This window comes from Branchiostoma belcheri, unplaced genomic scaffold, assembly GCF_001625305.1.
Source record: "Branchiostoma belcheri isolate BF01 breed outbred unplaced genomic scaffold, Haploidv18h27 scaffold7, whole genome shotgun sequence".
Taxonomy (NCBI): Eukaryota; Metazoa; Chordata; class Leptocardii; order Amphioxiformes; family Branchiostomatidae; genus Branchiostoma; species Branchiostoma belcheri.
Genome location: NW_017804353.1, coordinates 5,489,256 through 5,516,408, shown reverse-complemented (window position 1 = coordinate 5,516,408; position 27,153 = coordinate 5,489,256). Strand labels below are relative to the sequence as shown.

Genomic DNA, 27,153 nt, shown 5'->3' with positions numbered 1-27,153 from the left:
CTTGAAGGCAAAGCGGTCACGAATGGTTTCCAGGCTAAAAACTTGATTTGTTCGTTTTATGAACTTTCCCGTGAAACAGTGGTTGAAAGTTGCAACATTGCGAAGTGACCCCCGCGGCGCGAAAAAATGAAACGCGCTGTCTGGGTTCTATAAATCGAACGCAGAAATTTAAAGCCGATTGACGATTTTTAATGGTCAGTACCTTGAAGTAAAATCCTCTTTTGTATATAAGTTACTTGAAAGTTATAGTAGACAAGGCAAGGCTCTGATTTTATATGTTTTGTCTTTTACTTTGATGCAGTGATGTTTTTCATGCCTTTTATTTGTTATGGTGGTTGTGTATATGTGATGCTCCCACTGAATCAAAACAATTTATTTTACGAAGTTGTTTCAGTGAGAAATGGATGTTGTAATAGTTGGCAGAAACTTAGCACAATATAGGTATCATTTCTTGTTTTTAAACAAGAAATGATACCTATATTTATATCATAAAACTTGTTAAAACAAGTTTTATGATATAAAAATTTGAAAATGTAGAATCTTGTTTCTTTGGCCCGCTTTGTTTTTTTCGCCCTATCGCATTAGATTTGGAGTCTGAGGTGGATGTGATCAATAAAATTTATTTGCTGTGGCCCTCCTGACCAAGCAGACTGGGGGAGGTTAAAGGTCAACCTTAAGTGCCTATCCCAGCATGCCCCGCGGGATTGACAAGTCACAAGATGGCGGCAGCAGGGTGAAAGTACGGGCGCTGGGTTCCGCTCGTCTCTGCCCTCTTCTACCGCTCTCCTCAACACGACACACCGTCTGTTAGCAGCGATTCAACCGCCATGGCGTCCAGGCTGAAGTGAGTGAGAACGTTGTGCCTAAGCTTGTGATTTTAGCGGAGATATAAGCGTCTGTCTTGACCGGAAACAAGCGGGCTGCCTGTTGCGGGCGTCACGGGTGGACAGTGTTGACACTGCCGCTGACATCAGCTAATCGTTACCATAATTTAGTTGTACTGTACAGTCTAACAGATCATTCACGGGCATTTTGTAGACCTCTACCCCACGAAGGAAGCCGGAAATCTGGCCCCGTTGTGTCTTTGTGGGCCGTCTCGGTCAGTCGTCATGTGTGGGGGCGGGCCTTGTAGTGAGCTTTGTTTGGATTTTTAGTGGGTGGGATTTTATATGTGCAACCATTTTGGTTAGCTCCATGAAGCTTTCGTCAGAGTTCTATAAACGCCATAAAAATCACGTGTATTTTGATCATCTTGAAATGACATGATGTTGCACCTCCCTGCATTTTGCTGCCAGACAATTTTTCAGATGGCTAGAAGCCTTCAGATCGAATGAAGTTGAACCACAACAGCTGTCATAGATTTAAATTCTGTCTTTCTGTTGCAAACATAATTTATCTGACTTTGGATACTTTTTATGGAATCCGATTATCTTAATATGAATAGCATACAAGAGCTGATAGACTAAGATATATTTAGTTGTGGTATTGTCTACCATTCATTTGTTCATTCAAATGTATGATTGCAGCTGTGGCACCAAAACACCATCTGCCACTGCTGGTATTGTTGAATAACAAAAGGAAAAGGAAACATGCAATTCAAATCTCTCATTATCTTGGCAAGAGAGCATTGCTCCTTTTAGAGGGAAGTCAGCATTAGAATTCAGATCATACACTTTCCATGACTGTGCAAGTTATATCATTTCTGGTTGATGATATGTCCCAGTACGGTATTTAAAATTAAACCCATTTCTGTATGCAGTCTTGCAAATCTAATTAAAAGTATCATGGCAGGTCACCCTGGATGTCCTATCGAGGGACGAATGCAATAAGGAAATAGCAGCTTCATTATTCAATTCTCTATGATTAAGATGTAATGACTGACGTATGATATTGATGATGCGGTCTTAGCGCAGTATCATTCTTCTAAAGTAGTGCATTGGACAGGCATTATTGGCATATAGATACTACTAGTACACACTGAAAAATTTCTATGCAGCATTTTAACAAAATTTGCCTAGTCAGCCTGGTCTTACAATTTACTAAATCATTGTGCATCTCAACTGATATTTAAACAGGGTTTTGCCCTGAGTGTGTATTTGCAGGTAAAATAAATTCTAGTAAATGAAATGAAACTTGACTTCCTTCAAGACTGACCTTTGACCTAACTGGGTACAAAATTCACCTCTCCCATTGTAAAGCACCTGTAGGGCATTTCCTGTGTCTGGCCTTGAAGCATACTTCAGAATATCTCTCAAAACAATAGATCAAAAGGTCTGCAAAGTTGTCCTGTGGTCTTTCCTTTCCAGTTCTGAAATACAAATTTTTGTCTGCAATTTCTGACAGTTTATAACAGTCTAGGTACTGATATTATATATTTTAACATTGCATCACACATAGCAATATTAGTCTCTTCTATGGTATGCACATTTTCATATCTCGACTACAGAGTGCTTCATGCTAGTATAAACAGTTAGTCCTTGCCAGGTTCCGTGTACATGACATGTCCTGACCTCGTGTTCTTGTTTTGTCTGCAGAGAAAACCCTGACAGGACTTTTGAGTGCTTTGTGGAAGTGTCAGCTCCAAGTGAGAAAAACAAAGGTGGGTTTTACACCAATATTTGACAGATCAACATCTGGCCATGGTGTACCTGTATTGGTGTGGGGCTTAATCTCCAAGCATATCTTTCGGTGGCAAAATGGATACTGTATTACCACCACCAAAAGATCTGCTTGGAGATTAGTGTGTGTATGGGGGGGGGGGGGAGTTAGTCAGTAGGGAGACAGTATTTTTTATGAATTAATTTATGAATTAAGATAAGAATGCAACAGCATTCTTTAGATCCTCATGCCAGCGGAATAAACTGCATATAGATTATGGCTTGAAGACTTTAAATAATGTCACAATACAATCAGCATCATGGCTTTGCTTTCATTTTTGAGGTACGATAGGTCCGTAGACCATAATTATCAGCCAATCTCATAAGGTAAGCTCTAGATCTCTGGCTGAATGAGGTAACCTCACCCAAGGAATTCCCTCAGGGACTCTATAGTAATTAGATTACGTCATAGCTGTATGTGTTATGGTATGGGTTTATCTGATTACCTCCCATGGCTTAGCTGTATCTAAGTATAAAGTAACCTCTAATCAGGTTTTGGAATTTTGTTCTGCATTTTCAAGAGCTTTTGCATTCCTGACTTGTTGACTGTAGTGCTGAAGCCTTGAAGTATTGTACGCATGCCTGTCTGCTGACTGATCCTGACAGGCTAGCTTTACCTAGCTTGCCCTGGGGCAGTCTTTGCACAAAAAGGCCTGGCAATCGTAGTAGACAGTACCTCATATTGATTGGAATAAATGAATGTGATTTTATATCTGGGAATTGAACTTTCAGATACACATATAACTTAATCATACTAATATATCTTATTTAATCCCATATTTCTATTATATCCATTTTCTATGATATCCTGAAAAGTAAGTCTAAGGCTCTTGTTTTTCATTTCCAGAAGATATGGTTGTACATGTACCATCATTTTTTTATTTACTGTGCAACCAGAATATCAGACAATCATGACATCATTCCCATCTCTCTGTCTACTCTATATTGACTTACAAGTCCCATTGGTCCATCAAACCAAGGCTATTATGATGTCATGTAAAATTAGGTGACATTGCACCTTTCCATAAATAGGCATGTACATGATCATGGCATAACAATTATCCTGTGTCATGATGTTTTGTTTGTCAGCATATATGTACAGTCATGAAACCATCACAATGCTGAATTTAAGGTCCTTAGATGTTGTGGTGAAGGTTGTTCCTCATACATGTATCTTAATGTCAGTAAAGAAGTGTACCAACCACCATCATGTAAATGCAGCAGGGACCTGTCACAAAAGTGTCCAATTTAAAATCTCTTGTATTCAAACCTCGAGACAAGCTGTGTGTATCTTATATGAATCTGTATGTACAAGATTGTAAAGTCATTAAAACCATCAACTGTTTATGTAGCATACTTCCAGTTCCAGAAAGACCAGGGGAACTGGTGACTCAGTAGAAATTTCAAGGCAAAATCCTGACATGGGAATGTTACTTCCCTCCAAGGCCATCAGCAGGATGTGTTAGTTTAGGAGAGCAGCCAGATGATAATCCAGTCTGGGGGCGGGCTGCTGACAGACTCTGCCTGCTCAGTCAAACCTGCACAAGAAGGCCAAAAAAAGGGTAAACTGGTCTTCTTGGACAGGTGGCCTTCTTGGGCAGGTCAAAAATTGTGGTTGTTTGTAGTCAGGTGGCTGGCTTGGAGAGATGGCTGCTTGTTTGACTGTATTTGATTTATTAGAAAGGGACTGTGGTATACATCTTCATCATTTCTAGTACAATTGTGTATACATGTACATGTCAGTGCATCATTGTAAGCCAGACATCACCCCCACTGAATTTACAATGATGTGTGCAAAAACTAATTTACCCTCATTTAGCCCCAATCACTGTCACAAGTTCCTGTTTTTGTGCCAAACTGCAAACAAGTAATTATGGAAGGCCTGGCTTCAATAAATGTTTCATCATCATGTTTAAAATAATTGTTTACTCTTACTTGGGTCCACTTGAGGTCTTAGATTAGTTATTAAATTTGGACTTTACTACCAAAGTCAGAATACCAGGTTATCAAAAGTCAAAAGTGCGTAGAGCTTCAGAGGTAAACTTGTGAGAAATAGATTTGCCAAAATCAAAAAGGAACTACTGATCATTATACTTGTGAGAAATAGACTTGCCAAGATCAAAAAGGAACTTCTGATCATTATACTATTTATAGAAAGGAAGTAGGGTAAAGCTGGAATGTTGTGTGTGGTAGTAACATGCTAAAACTCACATCACTTACATGTACCTGAAGGCTACAAGTATGTACAGCAGGTTTGTGTTACAACAAAACCATTCCACTTTCATACGATATACTCAGCTCTTTCCTATGCCTCCTACATGAACTATGTATTTATTATCATAGTTGCCAGAACAATAATGTATGTGGATGACAGATGTTGTGCATGTTGTGGTCTGTTTCTCATCTTTCCCATCTGTTGGTCTCCACTACATGCGTGACTGAAGCAGAAAATTGTAAGGTGTTCCAAGCCCCTTTTCTTCTGATACATACATTTATCATCCACACTTCCTTTTGAGGCTATATAGGAAGTTGTTTGAAGTATATTCTCAGACAAAAAGTGAAGAGGACAACAGTAAGAACAGTGGTAAATCCTCTAGAAGCTTGTTTATTTTCATTCCAACACAAGAGATTGTTCCAAGCTTGTACATGTAACTAAGGTTTACACATATAGCATGGCTGGCAGGGATTATGGTTATACTAGTTGACAGTTGTCTGGACCTTGGCGCCAAGGTCCAAGAGACAAACGGAAGAAGCCACTTTTTCACTAAACCTTGTCACGCAGTAAGAGTAATGTTGACAAGACTCCAAAAGAACCTTTATTGCTACAATGTACTGTACTATTGATGATGATAAAGTGTAGCATAGTTTATTTCTGTATGCCATATCAGCCCTTCTTTCTGTTGAGTCATGTACATGACTATGTATATGAATATAAACTAGATATCAAGTTTAAAGATCAAGAAGTTGTAACAAAGCAAAAGGACTACCATATGTTGGTCCTCTTTGCAGATTTGGCACATTGAGTTCATAATGAGTTGTAAGCATTAAGTGAAATTACAGGTTACTCAGTCCAAGGACTTAAGATGAGGGTGAATTTATAGGCTGAAACAAGATTTGGATGAATGCACAGGGGGTATTTTAATTGTCAGTATGACCTTGTTGTAAATTGTGTAGCGAAAGGAATAGATTGGTCTTTTAAGTTGTAGATTTAAAAACTAATATCAGTTGTTAACTTGATACAAATGTAGGTTACATTTGAAAACTTTAGGCTTCCTTTCCCTCAATCCTGTATCATCAGTGTGTGTCCCTTTTTTTACGACTCATAACTCTGTTTTGGTAGGCAATGCCAATAATTAGGGCTGATTATGTATCACTGTGGGTGGTGTGGTTATTTCTACCAGACAGGCAGCAGGGTGTAAAGCTCAGGTCATGACCCCTGGGCTACCAGCTGTTACAGCGAGATACGGTCTGGATCAGACCACATCGTTTCACAGCAGGCAACTACTGATCTACAGGCTCTGGCAATATCTGGTGCAGTGTGCACTTGTTGCTTATGCTGGGTGTTGTTTTCTCTGATGGTGTAAACAAAATTTGCTCGCACCAGACAAGGAGACCATGTAAACAAAATAATCTTAAAACACATACGCATGAAGATTGGACTGATGTCAAGTATGGTTCCAAATGTTACCGGTAATGTCCTTGGTTATACATAAAGTCATGGTATGTGAAGAAATTGTTACTCAAGCAACTGGATAGGTTTTTAAAACTGGCAAGATGTTTCAAATAGCATCTACTACTTTTGTCAGTGACAGAGTAGCAATGCCTTGTGTATCTCATTACCTGGATGTCTAACCTTCATTGACGTACAATACATGACTTACTGTCTGGAAATGTAAGCTTAGAGTAAAAATATATAGTTCAAAACCTTTTAACTGATCTCCAGAATATAAGAGGAATACATCTGTACATGTACTGCCTTCGTAATGAGTTTAGCAGTTGTCCTTACTCGTGTCACATTCAGCTGATACCATAATGTCAGGGTCGGCCATGTTATGATTATCATGTGATACATGCGCTACGTCAGATCTGAAGTAAAAATAGCAGACAAGGCTATTCATGAAAGATGGCAGATTATTATTAGGGAAGAAAATGTGATTCTAGATGGTGTTATAGCATCATATTCTACTTTTAGGATATATAAGTTTCATGTTTATTTAGAGAACTGAATTATGACTATAAGAAAGTATAACACTGTAACAGTGTATATAATATTATTTTATGTATGAAAATGACTTGTAATAAAACTCTTGTTTCTTGCTTTTCAACCAGATCCAGAGATAGCATGGAAATATCCCAAGGACTTCCAGGGAGTGGTGAGTTTTTCTTCTAGTCCTTAAAACTATGCCTAAAATGTTAACAATGTTATCAACTATCGATGTTCATATTGATTTTTATCCTTCTTCTATCCTTGGACTTAATTTATGGGTGTGAATCTTGTAAAACTATTTGAAATTTAAAATTTGTGTTAACAATTATGAAAGATTAATGAGATTGTGTTTTTTTTTCAGGATGGGGTTTTGAAGATGATGCCCAAGTTTTGTTTCCCCCTTGACATTGGCAGGTAGGAATATTTTAGTTTTTGTTGTTTATTTCAGTCGTTCCTAGTAGGGGTGACCCAGTGTGCTTGGCTAAATATGCAGGCCGTAGCGGAGCAGCATAGCACAAGTAGCTACTTGAAAAGCATCTTTCTTCACCTCAGTTTAGGACGACAAAAAAAGAAGAAGACTATCTAACCAGTTTGTTGTTTTCACACAGCACTACCCCAGTCAGTGGGCAACACTTCACCTTCGTGCTGACAGACATCGACAGTAAGCAGCGCTTCGGGTTCTGTCGCCACTCCCCTGGAACACGCTCGTGCCTATGCATTCTCAGGTCAGCTACAGACGCTCTTACATACAGACATCTGTATCTGTATAGCCCTTCGGCGTAACACACCAGACATCTAGGGACATAAGATGGTAGAAAGATAGGATATAGGGACTTTCTTATACACAACCAGGGATTCTTCCTACCTTGCTTACATTGAATCCCTGGATTGTGTAAGAAAAGCCCTTTATCCTATATTTCTACCAACCTGATGGCATTTTAACCCTTGTCCTGCTGGCAATTTTTACACAATATTTTCAAATAATTTCATGTCTTAATCAGGTCACAGACCCTTGACTTTTTTTTTGCCCTGCGGCGGCGTAGTTACTTCCGCATTCGTTGCGTTTCGCTGCGGTGTGATGCGTTGCACGAGAAACACCCCCAAATCGCACATATACAGGGCACTATATAGATGGTACTATATGTGCAACCCATATATATATGGGCCCCGCAGGACAAGGGTTAAGAAGGTCAGCTAGGGATAGTGGTATGTCTTGTCCTTTTGACAAGAAAGCTTGCCAACATGCTGAAGAGTCACAAACTATTTTCTAATTTACTTAGAACGGTCATAATCTATTCCAAAATGACAGGCTAGCTAGCAATTTGGAGTATCTTCACCAAACACTGTAGCATATACATACATGTAACTAGCAATGCCAACTTTTCCCATGTACATTGTACTCGCACATATAGTCTCTTCTTGCACCATGACAAGAATTTCTAATGTCTTGTTTCTCCAGCTACCTACCATGGTTTGAGATATATTACAAGCTGCTGAACACTTTAGGAGAGCTGCTACTAAGAAAACAGGTTGGTGGGATGGTTTCTAACAATAGTAACATGAAAGAAAACTAATTGGAAACAAAAACTTAAATCCATTCAAAAGATGAATATCCTAAAGTGACCCATTGAATCAATTTTGAAGCAAACTTACAGAAATGAAAGATTAGACAGCATGCATGTTAATATGTAGCAACGTAAAATTAGCTAATACAGAATTGTGACATTGCATGCCGTATGAAGAATACCACTATGGATGTATTTTCAGCAAGAACAAAATCTTATAATATACAAGTAATGATAATCCAATATGTCAAAGTTTTTTTTTAGATATTATAAACTTCCTCTATATTCTAGCATGTCTATACTTGCAGGCTGGGTTAAGGTTATTTTCACTACTTGCTCACATACATGTACGGTGACTGATACTGGTAGCTGTAGGCACACTAGCTGACTGTAGAATTAGACTGTCTCTAGTCAACATGTGTTGGCTGTGCAATTAACACATAGCGGGTGTCATGCCAGGGTTGTACGGTGTCAACTGACCTGCCAGCACTATGTAGTACAAGTGAATGACAGTTGTCTGAGTCTGTGTGTGGATGCACAATCTGCCCTACTAACAACCTGTTCTTGCAACGCTCAACATACAGAATTTCAAATGTTGACAGGGACATTCTCATCATACATAGAAAGATATTTACAATCAGTCCAAAGATTATGTGTGTCATTCCTGCCAAAAAATTATTGAATGCCACCAAGAAAATCAGGCACTTTTTTTCCCTAAAGACTCACTTCAACAGAACAGAAAGGATGACTGATTCAAAAGAATTTCCCAAGCTTAGCTGCTCCTTTCCTCCTCCTGTAGTTTCACACATTTTCAGCAAGTTCAGCAAGTGACAGCATGCTATATCTACAGTTAAACATGTAATATAACCCACTTAAACCACGGGACTTCAAACACTTTGCCCCTGAAGTTTGGAAATATTTGAGAGAGACCAGTGATAGTTCTTGTAAATTGTGGGAGAAATCTCATCCAATAGCAAATTTGCCATCCAAGCCAGCCCAGAAAGTGTTGGTATATGCAAGCTTCAGAAACTAACCTACCTACTACTTCATCTCATAGTCATACATGACATTTCTTCTCCTTTTTCCCATTTTTGAAAGGAGGTCTTACACAACCTTATCATTGCTCTAACTGACCATTTTAATCCCTTTTAGAGCCAGCATTGCTTTTAGTTGCTTTCCTTTTCATTTTGCTCAGGGTGGAGCTCATACAATGAATATTCTACATTCATCAAATTTTATTTTGTATTGAAAATTGTATTGTTCTTGAATAACTTGATCTTCTGCATCACTATTTCCTATGTAGTATATCCAGAGATAATAGTACAATGCATTGTGAAGAATTCTTTGTTTCTTAAAGTATTTCTCAGTAACCAACTGTTCAAAATTCACCAATATATATTCTATTGAAATAAAGTGTGAAATGTAATCCTGCGGCCCACCCGCTCCTCTTCTCCCCTCTGATTGGTTTTTATTCTTGTCTACTCACCATCGACCCATCCTTCCGTCCGTCCATTCGTGTGTGTGTATGTCACACTTTCCGGGCACCCCTCCCTCCGACATGGTGTGTGCTGTACTTGGTGTGCAAAGGGGGTGACTACATTTACGGTTAGACACTTACTGGTAAGTTTTTTTTAACACCGTAGGTAAGTAGGTTTTAGGAAGTTACACTTACAGGAACTCAAGTTGGTACTTCACCCCTCATTTTACATTCACATCAAGTAGCTGGTGATTTAGAACTCAATACCAAATGAAATGATAAATATTACCAATTCTGTTGACTCATAACTTATTACAAATTCTTGAAAATTCTTACAATGTACTCATAACTTACTACAAATCCTTGGAAATTCTATTGGCTCATAAGTAGAGTATTTTGACATGGAAACTTTTTTCTTTAAGGTGTACTTCTATGGGCTCTCACAGAAATATAGAAGGAACTTGCACTTGCATTTTTTTATGTAAATGAAATCTTCTTTGGTTCAGTCCTGACTCTTTTCTTCAATCTTCAATCATTTTGTTCACTCCTTTGTACACTACAGACCTTGGCTCTAATTGTCTAAAAAAGTATTAATTCCACTCCTACAAGAAATTCTACATAAATTGATCAACCTTCTAACAGGGAAGCATCATACGTTTTCCTTCAGAAATTTGATGTGATTGCACTAATGAGGTGTGTATTACTCTGGGTCCTGCTATGACCGTTAGTACAACGTTGTTGACTGCTCTCCCCTCTGTCTATCCATGACCTGTGTGTGGTACTGTACTTCAGAGGTCTGATGATGTTGCTTATGCTGTCTCACTGGTGAGTAACCCTCGCTACGCATCCCTAGTACTAATGCATGCGGCGTCTGACATAATAAAATCATACTGCACTCGCTAGCACACTGTATCTCTCTTTAATTCTTACCTTTGTAACCCAACATCCAAGCCTTTCTAAAGGTAGTGATATGATCTGTGCCATTGAATATGGCAAAAGTTGGTTACAGTACGTCTAAACCCTGCATGTGCTTTTCTTTTTAGCCCTTGCAACTTAAACCCTCTTTGCCCTTGCACAAAAATAGTACAGCCCAATTTGTAGTATTTAACGGTTAAATATTTTAACCCTAAACCTCACTTAAGGATTGGCTTCCCAACCTCCATCAAATTTAATTCTGAACCCGTCATTTTCTTATTTCATGAAAAGTCAAGTCTCAAAAATGTTCTACCTTGCATGTTACTTTTGACTACACTGTCCTGTCCTCCAGAGATGTTCACCACACCATAGTGTACAAATGTACATGTGTCTATTGCATGACGTTGTGAATGAAACAGGAATTGTATGACCAGGGTTCTTGAAATGTTATGGAAGAGATGAAGCACTTGCACACACCCTTAGTGCATGTCTGACATGATGAAAAATGTACCTAACAAAGAGTAATCTTGGTTTCATGTGTGTGACTTTGACAGCACTTCTGTGAGTGGAAAGAAATGGCATGTCTGTCTAGAGCAGGTTGCTTGTTGTCTTGTGTAGAGAAACTAGTTGACAAGGGACTTATAATACCATTGTTAGATGTTGTCATGTTCATTTTATTCTTTTATCAATGTATTTTCACTACTTGAAGTTTTGTTGTAGGCATCTCTCTAATATAAAGATGTCTTGTAAGACAGCTGAATGTGTGAGATTCGGTGATAATAATTGGTCACAAATTAATGTTGAAGATGAAGTGTGTTTCTAGGAATAACTTATGCACTATAGTTGTGATACACTGTTATCAAGCAAGGTCCCATCTGATATCTGTCCTTGGTGCTGATTGGCCAGTACCTTGAAAATCAAGAAATCTGTTGAGATTATATACCCCAAAATCCAGCCAGCATGCTGACACAACTACATTGTAACTATGTAAAAGAGTACATGTATACAAGGAGTTGATGTGCACTTTGTCCATCTCTGTTTTGTACTACATGTGATGTGCTTGTGTTTATGTGGGTACTATGTAGTAGAGGCATGCAGTATGCAGGTTTTATTATGTAGTTTGGCCAGTTGGCATACAATGCCTGTCTCTGTTGGCCCCAGGAACAAGACATCTCCTCTATCCTGGAGGCCGTCTACACACACAGGGTTCCTGATCCAGACTCAGTGGTCAACATACACCCTAAACAGCCTGGATTGGTATGTCTTCTTCTTCTTTTGTCGGCTGCTAGTGTCACCACACAGTCTCTCAGGCCCCCTTTACACTAGACAGCAATTCTGACTGTACAAAACTAGATTTGTGTTCTGCTAAGCATGACCAGCAACAACAGTTTGCTTCAAAATTGCTTGATTGAAGAATTATTTTCAGACATCTTCCATTGCTGTTCCTTCATATACACTGTATTAGTAAAGAAAAAAAAAGAAAAATTATGTGCATGTTTTATGTCAACCTTGGGTAACACTAGCATTGTTCATGCCCTATATGTATGCGTGGAATGTGGAGCTTATCGGAACATGTACATGTACATTGTAGTATGTAGGAATAGTGACACCATCTTACCACATCTCATCTCTCCACCCTGCAGGACTTCTCCTTCACATGTCCTGACCCAAGTTGTCTTCCTTCCATACCAGAAAATGTAAGACTGTGGTTTTACAGAATTGTTCCTTCATCCTAAGGGATCAAAGTACATCTTTTAATATTTCTACCAGACCAATAAGTAATTATGATAACCTGTAGGTAGGTCAATTAATGATAATCTTAATTACTGACAAAAGTATTACCAATGTCAGTCTCCGTAGTCTCAACGAGAAAATCCAAGCCCATTTTTACACAATCTTCAGCATCATTTTCACACCAGTCATGATCAGTACCACAACAGGTTAAAATGTAGGCAGGTAGGTGCTGTCCTTGGTGCTGAATGTATGGTATTCAGATTATACTAGAAATTAAAGACCTAGGGACAGATAACATTTTCGTGTCCTTTCTCATGTCTTTGACTTCAATTTTGGGGGGATTTCAGAATTACACCAGATGTGTGTATGTGTTAAAGTGTTCAATGACCAGACAATATATTTTTCCTTCATTGCAGAGAAATCTGACAGAGTACTATGTTGCTGTGGAGCCTATAAATATGCTCCATATCTTCTCAAGGTAGGACTAATAATGGTATAAATACAGACAACAATACATTTCTTGTATACATACATTTGTGGGGTTTTTTGGCTATTAATATTAAAAGCTGGCCCATAAAGGTCAACTACATGTAATTTGATGCTTGCAGTTGCAGTGAACAACTAATTTTGAACAGAAAAGTAATTTGCAGTTCCTGATGATTGAATGAAAACTTTTGTTACTTTACAGTATGTTGTATGAGAGAAGAATACTCATCACATCCAGCAAGCTGAGCACGGTAAGTACACTTGCTGGCAAAATTAAAAGATATTGTAGCACATAAGTACTATAAATTGTGACATAATGAAATACATTGTACCTGTATACATGGTCATGCATGATATGTAAATGTAGCTAATGTCATTTGGATAGAAAGATATTCATATAAAAATATTCATTTTCACATCATTGGTCATCTCATCAAGATGTATTCGCCAGATTAATATTAAAATTCTCTGGTCCCACACATTTGTGTGATATACATGTAATCTGCAATGTTTCTTCTCTCCACAGCTGACTGCAATTGTCCATGGGGCTGCATCATTACTCTATCCCCTCTACTGGTAAGGTTCATGCTCAGGCATTGGGTATCTAATCAATTGGAAATTATCTGTAGAACTGTGGGAGTTTGAAAACTTTTTGTGCAGGGGAAGTACGCTAAACTTTAATGTTTATTGTACATACGTGTATTATTTCTCTGTACTTTCTGGTTTATTCCTTCAGTAGTAAAACCATCTCACATTTGTCTGATCTCTACAGGCAACATGTGTATATCCCAGTCATCCCACCACATCTGCTGGACTACTGCTGGTGAGTCTGTTGTACCGGTAACCCTGACCAGTTAGAAATATCCTATCACAGGTTAATGGACTCTTCAACTTTCTGTAGACCTTTGTACCCTGGTTTTTGTGAAGTTGTAGTCATGTAACTGAACTAGTCAAACATTACTGAAAACCTAAAGTCTTCTGTCACTATTGCACAGATGTACTGTTCCTTCAGGTAAAATGTGAAATGTTTTCTTTTTGTTTTGATCTTTTAAATATACCTTGTCTAGTAAAGCTGTCCTTATGCTCACATCTCTGTTCCTCCCCAGTGCACCCATGCCATTCCTGATTGGTGTCCACTCTTCTCTAATGGAGGTATGATATCATAGCTTCATAGATGTGCACATAAAGGTTATACATGTATCATCAGTTTGTGGTATATTTTAATGACACTTTTCCTTTCCCTTGATACTACAGAAACCTAATGTTGCTGTATACAATGTAGACTTGTGTCAGTCCTTATTCACAGTTAGAAACGTACAGAGAGCCAAGCAATAATGACAAACTGACTTGTTGCTTACAAATGAGACAAATAGGTATGGTTTGTAGGCATACGGATGGTTGATAATTCATTAATTGATCATATGCCTGACATTTATGTTTCGAATTTGCAGAAAGTGCAGAGTATGGCAGGGTTGGAGGATATTGTTGTGTTCAATGCTGACAGCAACACCTTGGACACCCCGTTTGATGACCTACAAACACTGCCTCACGATGTGGTGAGTCAAACATACAATCGTGATTTCATTCTCTGTACATTTATTTTGGAGTATCATTCCACTACTTTGTGTACAGTAGTTTTGTGTTGTGCACCTGATGACATTTTTCCATTTCTCTGTTTTGCACAGATGTCCTCTCTCAAGAGTAAGCTGAAGAAGACAGGCACTATGCAGGGTGAGGGGGTGGCTAAGGCTTACCTCAGAGCCATGGTCCATCTCATAGGGGGATATAGGGATGCTCTCAGGTTCAAACCAGTAAGTACATACTACATAGTGAGTATGTTCAGTTGTAGTGATATTCAGTACTTTGAATTGCCATGTAAAAGAAGCCAAATTTCAGCCATAGAGAATCTTAGTGTAAGTATGACAAAACATTGTGAGCATGTGTTCACAAATTTAAGTATTTCAGTGTGAGAGAGCTAGATGGATTTGTTTGTGGCAAAACATTGGAGTTAAGATTGTAGTTGTGATATTCTGTCAGCTTTGTGATCTATGCCATTAAAGAACAAATGGAAATGACAAGTATTTTTGTCTGAACAGGGGGAAGAAATTACCTTTAGTGAAGAGGCGTTCATCTCATCCAGATCTAACAGTTCCAAAGAGTTCCTGACCAACGTCATACAAGGGCAACTCTTCAAACAGGTCAGTAGAGCAAATCCCGGTCATGAATGTGCCAAATCAGTGTAGCTTCCAAGTCTTGAAAGTTGTGATTACATGTACGGATAGTTTCATTTGGCCATCTTGAAATCAACTTGTGCATTGGTGACTGAAATGTTTCTATAATTGCTATGTTGTGTGCTGTCGTTTCTGTACAGTTCATCGATGGTAGGCTGGACCTACTGAACTCTGGGCAGGGATTTAGTGACGTGTTTGAAGAGGAGATCAACCTTGTAGACTACAGTAAAGGTGAGACTCCTCTTACCTCTTTTACACAGTAGGAGTGACAAAATGAAATCTTCTTTTCCCTAGTACCCATGAGATTATTTATCGTAAATAATCTATTTGTCCCATTACAAATATTTTGTGTAGTTATTGCTGAAAGTTGTATATGTGACGATAACAAACAAAGCTGTTGAACCCTGTTACAGGCAGCATCAAAACATACACAGCGTGGCTGAACAGTGTCAAGAAAGAAGGAGGAAACATCTTGAAAGGGGTTAGGAAAAAGGTAAGCAATGATACAGGTTTCATTGAAAATAGATGCCCAGCTGTCTGCTAAGATGAGATGTAGCATTTTCTTATGTGTTAGGGCTGTTGCTGGCATCAATGGGTGACATGCAGTGCTTTTTTCAGAGTTGGAATGGACACAAATAAATATATGATTCTATATTTGTGTATGGACACATGTATCTTGTTTGACAAGTTTATTGATACCAAGGTGTTATGGGAATGGCTTTTTTTGCAGTTCATGTATGCAGTTATGCAAAAGGTAGAATGACAAGTGCTTCTCTTTGTTTTCATTATATAGGCAAAACCTGCAGTCAAAAGCATGGTTAGCACTGTAAGTTATCCCCTTGCTATTTTCTTTGTACAAACTTAAGACAAGATGAGTGTAAAATGTTTGTAGAATGCTGTAGCATTTGCATGAGGTATATGGTGTCATATCACAATATCATGCTGACAATGCAAGTAATCTAGTTTGTTCCAACCACCTGTTGTTTAATTTTACCTGGGATATGCATTGTATGAAAGGAATGAAGTGTGCTAATTTGTGTTATACTAACATTATAGATGGTTACATTACATGTCATGGTTATCATGTCCTAATACTCCTGTCACCACAGGGAAAGGATGTGGCAAAACTTGCTCGGGAACAGGCCAAGAATGTGAAGAGTAAATTCAAGCAGTCAAAGGTTAGTGCACTCGTGACCCAACGTCAGCTATGCTTTTGTGAGCAAAAATTCAAACAGCAAAACTTGACTTTGTATACTTTCTGATCAACGTGGATAAATGGACCATGTAGGTTTGATTTGGAGAAATGTGTATGCAACAAAAGAAGTGAAGATCAGTTACTGTACATCCCTGAATACTTGAGGATGAAAGATTTTTGTACTACATGTCAAGACATGTCTGATGATATCCATATTCTGACTCCAGGAGAGTGAGGACATATTTGATGCCCGTAAGCACCGTGGGTCCCAGCCTGGCCTCATCATCCCTAACCGAGCAGACGGACGGAGAAGTGCACCTGACTCACCTGAGGACGAGAGGAGAAGACCCATCTCACACCATGTCAGGGTAGGGGTGACTGCCATGCCTTCATATATATATAATCTGTATTGATGTCCATCGTAGCAGTAGTGATTGTAATCATAATGTGTGCAGTTGCTGTACGTTGACGATGATTTTGAAACATTTCTATAAAGACCTCCAGTATTCCATGAAAAGCTGTGTTTGCCATGTCTCAATTTTTCTAACTGCAAAAATGAATGAAAGAAAATCAATCTTTTTATAACCTTTGTTGTTCATTCTGTTGATAAGTTAGTTATTTTGTTTTGCTAGATCTTGTTCCTGTCAACATTCAATTTACCATCTCCAAAACACAAGAGGCAAAACAATGAGATTGTGTAGTGGAAGTAGTAAGCCCATTGTGTGTTAACATCATCATGTGACATTGCTGATCTGTGTTTTCAGCCGAGAGATGTCCCTCCCAAACCTACACCATATCACCTACGTCAGTCCATGGCCATCAAGCCAACACAAGAGCTAGTCAGGCCGCGAACTACTTTATCAACCAGGGAGAGGTACGTGGACATGTTGAAGTTTCATGATGTACAGTAAAATTAAATGTGACTGACTGACTACACTTTAATCAGTTGTACATATTGTTAACTGAACATTGTGCGTTTGTATCCCTTTTCTGTGTGGATCTGTTTTGATTCTTCTGTGGATTTCTGATAATGTCTAACTTCTAATGTGGTTTTGCAGCTATTCTCTGGGACTAAAGCTGCTGGTACATGGTCTTCATAGTGTTTAGGCTGCTTATGTGCAGTTATAACTGACGGACAAACCCAGCGTGTAGTTCACATGTTCTGGTACAAAGTTCCATTCCAAGTCTCCAGTGCATTTTTTGCAAAAGGATTTCGAAAGATTTTTGTACATTTTTAAATTATCAAACAGGTTTCTATGTAACAGTTCAGTTCCCTATTTGTTGAGAGAGATGTGCTTTGACCAAAATAATAGTTGATGAAAGAATCTCATATCTTTTTACTGTAGTACACTGGTCTAAATACACATTGATCAGTTTTTACCTGCGACACATTTTGCACAACTGTTATTTTTTGTCAAACTTTCAATACAAAACATAAGAAATTCTAAAACTGCTGATATGCAGAAGGCTATAGATAAGTAACCCGTCTAAAGGCAGCCTTTGTCACATTTTAGGGACAGCGGCATAGAGCAATTAGATCAAGACGGTACATTGGACGGAGACTTGGACGACAACGGTCAATTGTAAGACTGCGCTTATCAACAGTATAGCAACAGCGGCAGCCTACTGTTTAGCATATATATTATTATGTGGCTTTCCCCCATCACATTCTAATGACTTTAACTGCTTTGTCAGAGTTAACTGCATACTTTTCCATCCACTTCCTTGTTAAAAGGTTTTAACTTCAACTTCACTCAATCTGCAGCTTTGCTGTAACTTCACTTGACTTACATCTGTGGTGGAGGGACTTCGGACTTGTTCTTACTAGTTAAACTGGTCATTTTGAAATTGGAAAGACACAAGGAATTTGGCATATCTGTATGCCTTTTATCGCTGCTGATTACATAATATATTTTACATGTTTATAGAGCATACCTTGATTTTTGTACTTGCCAAATTTCCTGTGTGTTTCCAATTTCAAAGTGACCATTCTTTACTGGTACTATAGAATCTTTTAGGAACTTAATCTAACATATGACTTTTGCCACTGGAATCTTAAAACCTTTCTGATTTACCGGCAGCCCTTCTGCAATTATGATTGATTTGAATGTAGATGTTGTGTCATGTTTTTTTTCTCATTATTCTGAGCATGATTTATTTTGCATGTGCTTGTTATGCCTTGTGAACTAACCTTTGTCTCTAACATTAACATTAACATACATGCTGCTTTTAACAGCTCTGAAATACTAAGCCATAACACTCTATTGCAGATTTGCTTTTGCTGAGTAACAAGCTTGCATTGCCATTGACGTATTTAACTTAATGCCACATTGCCAATTGCTTTGAAGCTTTAACTGATTTGTGTGGTTTACAGCTAATGCAGCTTTTATGTATATTTTATTTTTTTGAGATTACAGTAGCAATTATATGCAAGCAATTATATGCAAGCCATAGTACATGTGTATGCTTCTTTGCTTGGTCATGTAGTATAGTCTGCAGTTAAAACTAAGCTATGTCCAAGCAATTGCATGTACATTTTTAGTGTGCTGCTATAGAATTATCTTATGATGATATGCTAGTCTTGTAGCATTTCTTTTTGGTTTTACTAAAAGTAGTGTCAGATTATGTGTTATACATGTGTACAGCCAGGCTCTCTGCACAGAGCCCCTATGTTTTAGCAGCAGTGCTAACAGAAGGCTGCGCTGTCTCCCTGTCTCTAGACCCCGGCATTATGACCTGCTGGACTTGGACGACCCTTCCACAGACAGGACCAGTATGTCCAGTAGCCCTGGCTTCCAGGCTCTGAACCTTGACTTCATGAGGTATGGTAGCATACCCACAGAAGGCTGGTGATTGGGCGCTTTGCTTGCAGGGCTTCATAGGAGAAACTTTTTCTCCTTGCACAGAATGGTATCGAAGATGTATATGCTGGAAATTTCAAATTCTCATGATGAGCTGCTTTTGTAAATGTGAAGATTCAAACTGAAAATGTTGGCTTTAATGTAAGGGAAAAACTTCACAAAATGATATCAAAAATGTATATGTTGGAAATTTCAAATTCTCATGAGCAAATTCAAAGTTTTCAAACTGAAAATATTGACCAAACGTTTGGGGGGGCTGCGCACTATGAAATGCTTGGAACACTTTCAAACCCATTCATGAATCAAACTATGGCTTTTCAGTATGCTTTAACATAACTTTCACAATCAAGCAATGATATAAACATTGCAGATCTTTTCTGTTGTTAGAAAAGCCTGGCAAATTAGGAATGCCTCAGACAATCACTGAAAAATCTGATAGATGGTGATGATGGCATTTGAATGCATGAAATTGCAGCCAGAATTTACAGAGATAACCAACCACAATCACCAGCTTTGTGCAGAAGCAAAGGGGCCCCTGACAGCGACCCTTGGTGTTCTTGTACTGTCTGTAACATCACACTGACATCGTCCTCATCATCTCCTACCTGTGTGGCACCCCAGCATGGCCCCACTACTGTTTCCTGGTGGGATTTGGTGATGGAGGAAGCAGAACAGTGTTTTTCTTAATTCAACCTTTTGATTTAGCCTACTTATTAATCATTACCTACATGCATTGTAGTCTTCCTTTAGTTGCAGCAGTTTCTTCATCCTGACATTGCCAGTCACTTTTAACTCAGGATGTCACTAAGGTTTCTCCACCTGGGTTTTGGATCAAAAACATAAACCCATTCTTACACGATTAACAGCAGAAATAGATATCACAAAAGGGCTCATAAAACTTATTTTTACTGTACTGAGATCTGGGTGGATAGCCAGTGAACCTTGTGGCTTCCCTGCATTGACTACATTTGTACATGTACACTTTCAGTAACATTTCTTTGTGTACTAATTCACCTTTGGTTGCGACTTGCAGTTTGGTTTGCCATGCTGTGTGTGAATTGTGTGCTGCACGTTGAAGGTTTGGTGATGTCATGTGTTTGGATGCTGATGTACATGTACTCATTGACTTCTTATGGTGTGCTGTAGTAAAATGTCTTTCCTTGTAGTAAGCTGGAGTGTGTTACAGCAGCCAAACTTGTGGTGTGCAGGTTGATTTCAGGGTCGACCTGCACTGATGAGTCTGAAAGCACCATACTTGCTCTAATAACTGCACAGGTTTTGCAAAATTATGGGCCCCAATCCCCAGTCTTCAGATCCTAGCAACACAGTAATGATGGATATGTTCTCAAGTGTCTGACATGTGCTGTTCTTGGAGCAAACGTTGGTGTTTTAGATTATCTGATGGTGCAAGCAGGTTCTAAAGCTTGCTGCTGTGTTTTGCAGGGACTTGGAGGATGTGTTTGCCTCCATGCGCCTGACCAAGGAAAGCAGCAGTGAGGAAACAACTCCTGTGTCAGAGGAACCAGCAAATGAGGTTTGTATTCTTCTCTTCAGCCTTGCTTTCATTTCTATATTGCTAAAGTTTTGGAGGTCTTTTTCCTCTAAATGCTACAACCAAAAAAAAAGCAGAAAGAGTAAGTTTGTTTTATTATAATCCTTGCTTCGTTGTCTCATTACTGTCCATTGTCCAACAGGTTGATGCCAACCCCTATGGAATCCCTGCAGTCCCGAAGACGAGGCCACCCATCGCCATTCCTAAAATCAAGAAGAAAGAATCAAGCGCTCCAGCTCTGTCCCTTCCCGAATCCTCCGGCGCCAAGAGCACCAGTTCCCCCAACACACCCGGGGAGTCTCGCCGCCCTGCCAGGCCCCCCAACCCTCCCAGCATGCACAAGTCTGTATCCGTGCCGTCCGGCATGAGCACCCAGCAGCTGAGAAAGTCCACGGACATGCTCGTGACAGAGATGTGGCAGGAGTCGAACAACCTGGGCGTCGCCCAGTCGGACACCAGTAGTGACTCCTCCGTCAAGTCTACTGTCTCTGTTCCAGAGGGAGGGGTGAGGGCAAGGCCCCCTAGACCGCCTCCTCCTGCCATGATGCAGCAGCAGAAACTGTCTAATTCCGAGGGACAATCCCTGATAAACTTTGACCCATACTCAGATGCAAATGCCTCCAAGCCAGCTGTAACCTTCACGGTGGGCACACAGCCACAAGCTGACCCAGAGAAAAGTGCAACAAACACTTTGTTGAAGGAATATGGACTGGACACCTACTACACACAAAGCTTTATGCACCAGGCTCCAACCCTGCCACCCAGTGGATATCAGAACCCAGCATCATCTGGCAGTAGTTTTCCCATGCCACAGGGGTCTTGTCAGGCCCAGGCGAGCAGCTCAGTAGGTAGTCAGGCTTCCTCGTGGAACCATGTTCCAACATGGACGCAAGGTCAGAGTCAAAGTCAGGTTCTGAACCCTGTCAAAGTCCTGGATCCCATCAGGCCAGGGGAGAAACAGGACCCCTTCGCGGACCTGGTGTCCTCCACACGCGCGGACGTTGCAAAGAAAAGTGCCGGTTCCCAAGTCCAGCAGGTCAAGAAGATGTGGGAAACGTTTGAGTAGCTTCTGCTTCCATCACACAACTGCACATAATAGCAGAAAGCTGAGATAGATGTACATGTGTACAGTAGTACTAGTAGTACATTCAGTGTACTTACTCTGGATTGTACCCCCATTTTGGCCTTGTTAATATCTACACAAGACTCCAAAGCCTTAGGTAAAACCAGTGTGGTAGATACATGTATGTATGATATACACATTGTACATGTAAGATTCAGATATGTCATAGCCTCTGCTTATGTCAGTTTTCTTGTCCCCTAAAGCTGGAGGAGGAACAATCTTTGTCTTGAATAAAACCATTTTGTACTTCTGTTTATGTACATGTATCATTGCTGTAAATTTGGTCTATGTCAATAGTTATATCAGTATTGATGAACTGGCATTTAGGTAATTGTGCTGTTTGGTGATCTGTTGTGGTATCTATTTTCAGTGATCTGTTGTCACTGTGACATCCATACTGTAAATGGCCGTCACTCTGGTTTTTTTATCGGCAAAGCTGTATTAAGCCTAGACCAGCCAAAACTGCCACAAGTCTCATGAAACATTCTCATTTCATAGCATTGTCACACTTTTAATAAGCCTTCTACGTGTAGATACATGTATATGACAAAACATTTTAAACTCTCAAGTCTCTCTACTCTTCTTGCAAGATATGAAATATGGAAGTTGCATTTAATTCAATGATTTTAACATTTTCATAACGTGTCTGTTTATATGAAATGAAATGTTGAGGAACAACTCTATGGTTTGGTTTTAACAATATGCAAACATTCACTATTGAAAGACTGACAGTACTTGTTACATGTTACACTTCAGTGCCAGTCACTGCCAACTAGTACTTGAGGTGTAGCAGATTGAAGTGTCCTCAGACGTGAAAATGCAATAGAACTAAAGCTGAAAGAAAATGTAACTTCTGATGACAAAACACTTTGCTACTATCATTGTAGGTAAACATGAACTAGATGCTGCTCTTTAGCCAGGTGTAATGTTCACGAAAAAATTGTCTGATTCCAACTTACAACACATTGACATTCTGTTTGTTTCTCTGGTTTGGCCTTGTGTGTGGGGAAAGTGCATATTGCTGTCTTGATTGGAGGAATGGAGGTAGCTCATTTATCAATCTAAGGAGTGAAGTGATGAAACTTTGTCAAGAGAGTATGTTTAAAAATATGTGAAATAATGGCAATGGCATAGTGATGACAGTTCCATGTCTAAAGGCATGTGAAGGATTGCCAAATATGGGTGAGGCATGATCATGTGACCAGAAAAAGTCCTGATATAACCCTTGACCTTTGGTGTGAAGAACAGAATGTAACAACCTTCTGGTACTTGAGAAGATAGCTATTGTTGGAATATTGTGGAAGATGCCCTTCTTACATCATAGTTTAAAATGAAGATGAAAGAGCAAGTGCAATACACATTATATCTTCATGCTGATTTACAAGATATGGCTTGACGAGTCCTTAGTGTTCTAAAGTTACGAATTCCAGTGTTGAAACGTTTTCCATGTACAGAATAGAACTACAAATCTTTAATTTGACATAAGATAATAGCTAGTTTGAATATAGCCACTCAACTGTGATATGAATATTGAATTATGTATATACACATCATCATACCCTTAATGAATACATGACTTTGTACATCTAATTATATGATTAGTTGTAGTTGCAATAATCTATGTAAGCTCTTCAGTTGCAATGTATCTAGATGGATGTCATTTTACAGTGTGCCAGAATTGAAGCCACTTGATTTTCTTATTTTACCAGGTACATTCTTCCATGCTAGAGTACTACATTGCATGCACATGCTACATTGTACAAAGATGTCAAAATTGCATCGCTACTTTAAGCCGTTCAAGGCTCTTGTAAAATTTTGTAAATTTTTGTTGTTGCACCATCCCTGACATGAGCCATGAACCTTTTATCTGGTCAACAAGATGTGATCACCTGAGTGGAATACTTTCCTACTGTGTGAAGTTTTAAAGCTGTCTCTGTGTGGTCAGAATTCGTATTTGTGCCTATACATGCTGTCAAAACATGCAGAATCGCTATTAGGTTAATAAAAAGGTCAAAAAGAATAAATTAGATGTTTGTGTTTTTGTGACTTTGTCTGAAAACTTCTTAATTAGCTTAGTGTTCATCTTAACACATTAAAGGGTGGTTCAGGAGTTCGCTGTTCTTTGTGAGAATTGTACAACTGATGCCTTTTTCAAACAATGACAATAAGACTTCGCATCAAACTGTTAAATAGAAGGCCAACAAATCTGTTGTGCCAAGCCTTGTACAAAGGAAGCATTGTCCGTCTTATCATTGAATCATTTGGTAATGGTGGTTCAGGAAAGAGGATATTTTTGCACCCTCAGATGTGCCTTGTATTTACGAAAGAATCATGACTGTTTTTCTGTTTTGGCAGGACGTTTCTTTGCACTCCGTTGATGTCGGGTTGCCCAAGGCCAAAGTTTGGATCCACTTGTAGGACGGACAGACCCCAACATGTATGTGTCAAAGACCTCCCTGTGTTGTTGACTGAAGGAAAGACTTTGGTGCTTCTGTGTTTTGTTGGTCTGCTGCTTGCCATCTGGATGCTGGGTTTGTCCAGCCTTTGATAGTGGAATGTTAGAAGAACGAACAGTGGGATATGCTGTTTCATACGGACTTTCCTGCACTTGTATCTTAGTCTTTCCCTCTGTCTTGTGTCGCCGGTTGCATTTCGCCAGGGCAGAAAACCTAGCCTTTTTACTTTTTTCTTCACGTTTCTTGTCTTTTTTCGAAAGGCATTCGAAGAGTGACGTGCGTCTGTTTTGCTGAGAAGATACAGTTTTGCTATCCTTCTTACTTTCATGGTCCCCACTCTTCTCAGTAGGTATTGCAGTAATGGACTTCGAGAATGTCACTTTCACCTTTGCCTTGCCCCTGGACTTGGTGTAAGTCCTACAAGTGGCTTTTGACAACTCACCATTTGGCTGGGAAATTTCACTTCCCTTTTGTATCAATGGTTTCTTTTTGCTGTTGCCTTTTTGCTCCTTATCTGCCAATACTGAGCTTGCTGCCGGTTTGGAAGGACTGTGGTTGTTCTGTGTAACTGCTTTCTGATGGTTTGAACTGACACTGTTAGCTTTGCAGTCATCTTTCTTGCCAGGATTTGCTGATGTTAATTTGGTTGTTGGCATTGAAGGACTGTTGTATTGTGGAGCTGGTTTTGGGTAGTTTAACCCAAGGTCAATTTGTTTGTTCTTCTTTCCCGTGTACTTGGGCTGCTTTTCTGTTGGAGTGCTGGTAGTATTAAGTGTAAGGCTAATGTCACTATGAGAGACAGGGGAGTCTGCAATGGAAGAGCTTTTCTCATTCACTTGTTTCTTCTTATTGAAGTTGTGTGCAGGTACAGGTCTTGGAATTTTGCTGCCATCAGTCCGATGACGTCCTGTCCAAGCAGCTTTCAGGGAAGTGGTTTCGCTTGGGATGGCTTCTGTCAAAGAACCGTCTCTTCTCCTTTTGGTGATGTCCTTAGAACTTGTGTTCTTGCTTGCATGCACATGTCTGGGAATCTTTATGTCATCTCTCACTGGATGATCTGTACTAGCTTTCAAGGGGACAGTTTCAAATTCCCTTGAAATAGCTTTTGTTGCTGAATGATTGCTTCTATCTTGGGCCTTGGTCCCATCAGATTTCTTATGGCTTATAGTCTCACCAGATGTCTTACGGGTCTCATGAGATGTCTTTAGGGGAATGGCCTTATCGGGTTTCTTAAGGGCAATGGTCTTCTCAGATGCCTTAAGGGTAATGGTCTCATCAGATATCTTACTCTTCTGCTGTCGTGTTTTCTTCTCTTCTTTCCCAGATGTGTGGGTTGACTCAACAACTGGATTGTCTACTCTGGTTACTGACGCCTCAGAATTGTTGCTGATGTTGTCACCCCCACACACTGTTGACTGAGACTTCTTGACTGTGGTGTTAAGTCTGTCATCAATGAAGAAGCTGCCATCACCGTGAACAATTTTCAACTCTGGAGAATTGAAAATTGTTATCGGGCTGCAAACAATACTGCCAAGTCCCTTAAGCGCTACATTCTGAGTGATGGGAAGGAAGTGGAATTTCTTTAAGCTGAAGGGTCGTGACAATTCCACCAGTAATTTGGACAATTCCATCTGTGTAGAATGTATCATATTGGCACTGGGACTGCGAACATGAATCAACTTCTCTGCACTGTCACAGGCTTCTTGCAGCAAGTCACCAGTTCTGTCTACTGACGCTTTTGCTTTTGATAATGCAGAGATATTCCTGCTATATCTGCTCTCGAGATCCTTCATCAGCATTAGTTCTCTGTGCTGTAGGTCTGAGATAATCTGTTGTACGATATCGTGCACTTGTTGCTTTATATTCAGCATGTTGTGTTTCATCTCTATGCCTTGCTGGTTCAGTTCCTTCATCATTAGGCCTCTTTCTTTCAGCTTTGCCCTGCAACTCTGTAGAAGACTTTCCAAATCCCTGATATCTGTTGGGGAGGTTTTCTGGCATTCTAACTTGCTGCAGTGGGTGTCGCTATCGCTATGTCCAGTCTTCATTTCTGCTTTGTAGCAGCTAGCATTACAAGCCGCCAGTTGTTTGGCTTTTCTTATCTTATTCAGGTAGAAGTTGAATGGCAAACCGTCAATCCCATCTGGAGGAAGCACGTCGATGTCCTGGCAAGTGGGACAGGTTATACGGGCAGGACGGCCGCTGATGTGGGCATGCTGCTGCAGGCAGTCTTGGCAGAACGTGTGGAAACATCTCAGGCCTCGGGGGTTCCAGAACTCGCCCTGACAAATGCCACAGACCGGCTCGGGAGAGGGGCTAATCGGGTAGTCTGGTGGGAAGGACTGGCGAACAGAGTCGTCAGTCCTATTCATGGTGTCATCCATAGTTTCAACCTGATTACTGTGAAAATACATTGTATGTAACCGTTAACTTTTTACATCTAACATACAATAAACTGTGGTTGATGTTAACTAACGATTATTAAAAACTGTCGACTAAATCACCAGCAACTAACTTTCTATCTATAGACTCTCTACTAGACTCTTGTGTCATTGATCTAACATGTTTAAAAGTAAGGCCATGTTGATTTGATTATATGGATGACATCCTCCGGGAGCCCCAAAACTGATGCGCGCGTGCGAATAAAAAAAAGTTTTGCAAAAAAAAGTTACTTTTCTATTATGAAATCTACGT

The 27,153-nt window shown here is 39.6% G+C and overlaps 1 protein-coding gene across 9 annotated transcripts; it reads left to right on the top strand.

Annotated features, from left to right (window-relative positions):
• Window positions 1-685: 685 nt before the first annotated feature.
• On the top strand, window positions 686-24,147 carry LOC109484696 (DENN domain-containing protein 1B-like). 9 transcript variants are annotated; one of them, XM_019788037.1, is made up of 27 exons: window positions 687-844; window positions 2,535-2,599; window positions 6,987-7,030; window positions 7,226-7,278; window positions 7,473-7,589; window positions 8,324-8,393; window positions 10,699-10,731; window positions 11,983-12,078; window positions 12,465-12,518; window positions 12,972-13,033; window positions 13,244-13,292; window positions 13,568-13,617; window positions 13,814-13,864; window positions 14,148-14,193; window positions 14,493-14,597; window positions 14,727-14,852; window positions 15,138-15,239; window positions 15,413-15,503; window positions 15,686-15,765; window positions 16,066-16,098; window positions 16,382-16,450; window positions 16,695-16,835; window positions 17,232-17,341; window positions 17,982-18,050; window positions 19,188-19,289; window positions 20,772-20,862; window positions 21,023-24,146. In XM_019788037.1, exons 1-27 carry the CDS (start codon window positions 828-830, stop codon window positions 21,944-21,946), a joined length of 2,850 nt encoding a protein of 949 aa, XP_019643596.1. In that variant the 5' UTR covers window positions 687-827; the 3' UTR covers window positions 21,947-24,146. The 9 variants fall into 9 exon arrangements, with proteins under 9 accessions (XP_019643598.1, XP_019643601.1, XP_019643596.1 ...); XM_019788035.1 differs by lacking the exon at window positions 10,699-10,731 and adding an exon at window positions 10,017-10,049 and having other exon boundaries at window positions 21,023-24,145; XM_019788039.1 differs by lacking the exons at window positions 10,699-10,731; window positions 16,066-16,098 and adding an exon at window positions 10,017-10,049 and having other exon boundaries at window positions 686-844.
• The last annotated feature ends 3,006 nt before the right edge of the window (window positions 24,148-27,153 follow it).

Bases quoted from the DNA above. Each gene is read 5' to 3' on its own strand.
- LOC109484696 (XM_019788037.1), top strand. The intron at 7,590-8,323 runs GTCAGCTACAGA...TTGTTTCTCCAG, and splicing joins TCGTGCCTATGCATTCTCAG to CTACCTACCATGGTTTGAGA. The intron at 13,865-14,147 runs GTGAGTCTGTTG...GTTCCTCCCCAG, and splicing joins CATCTGCTGGACTACTGCTG to TGCACCCATGCCATTCCTGA.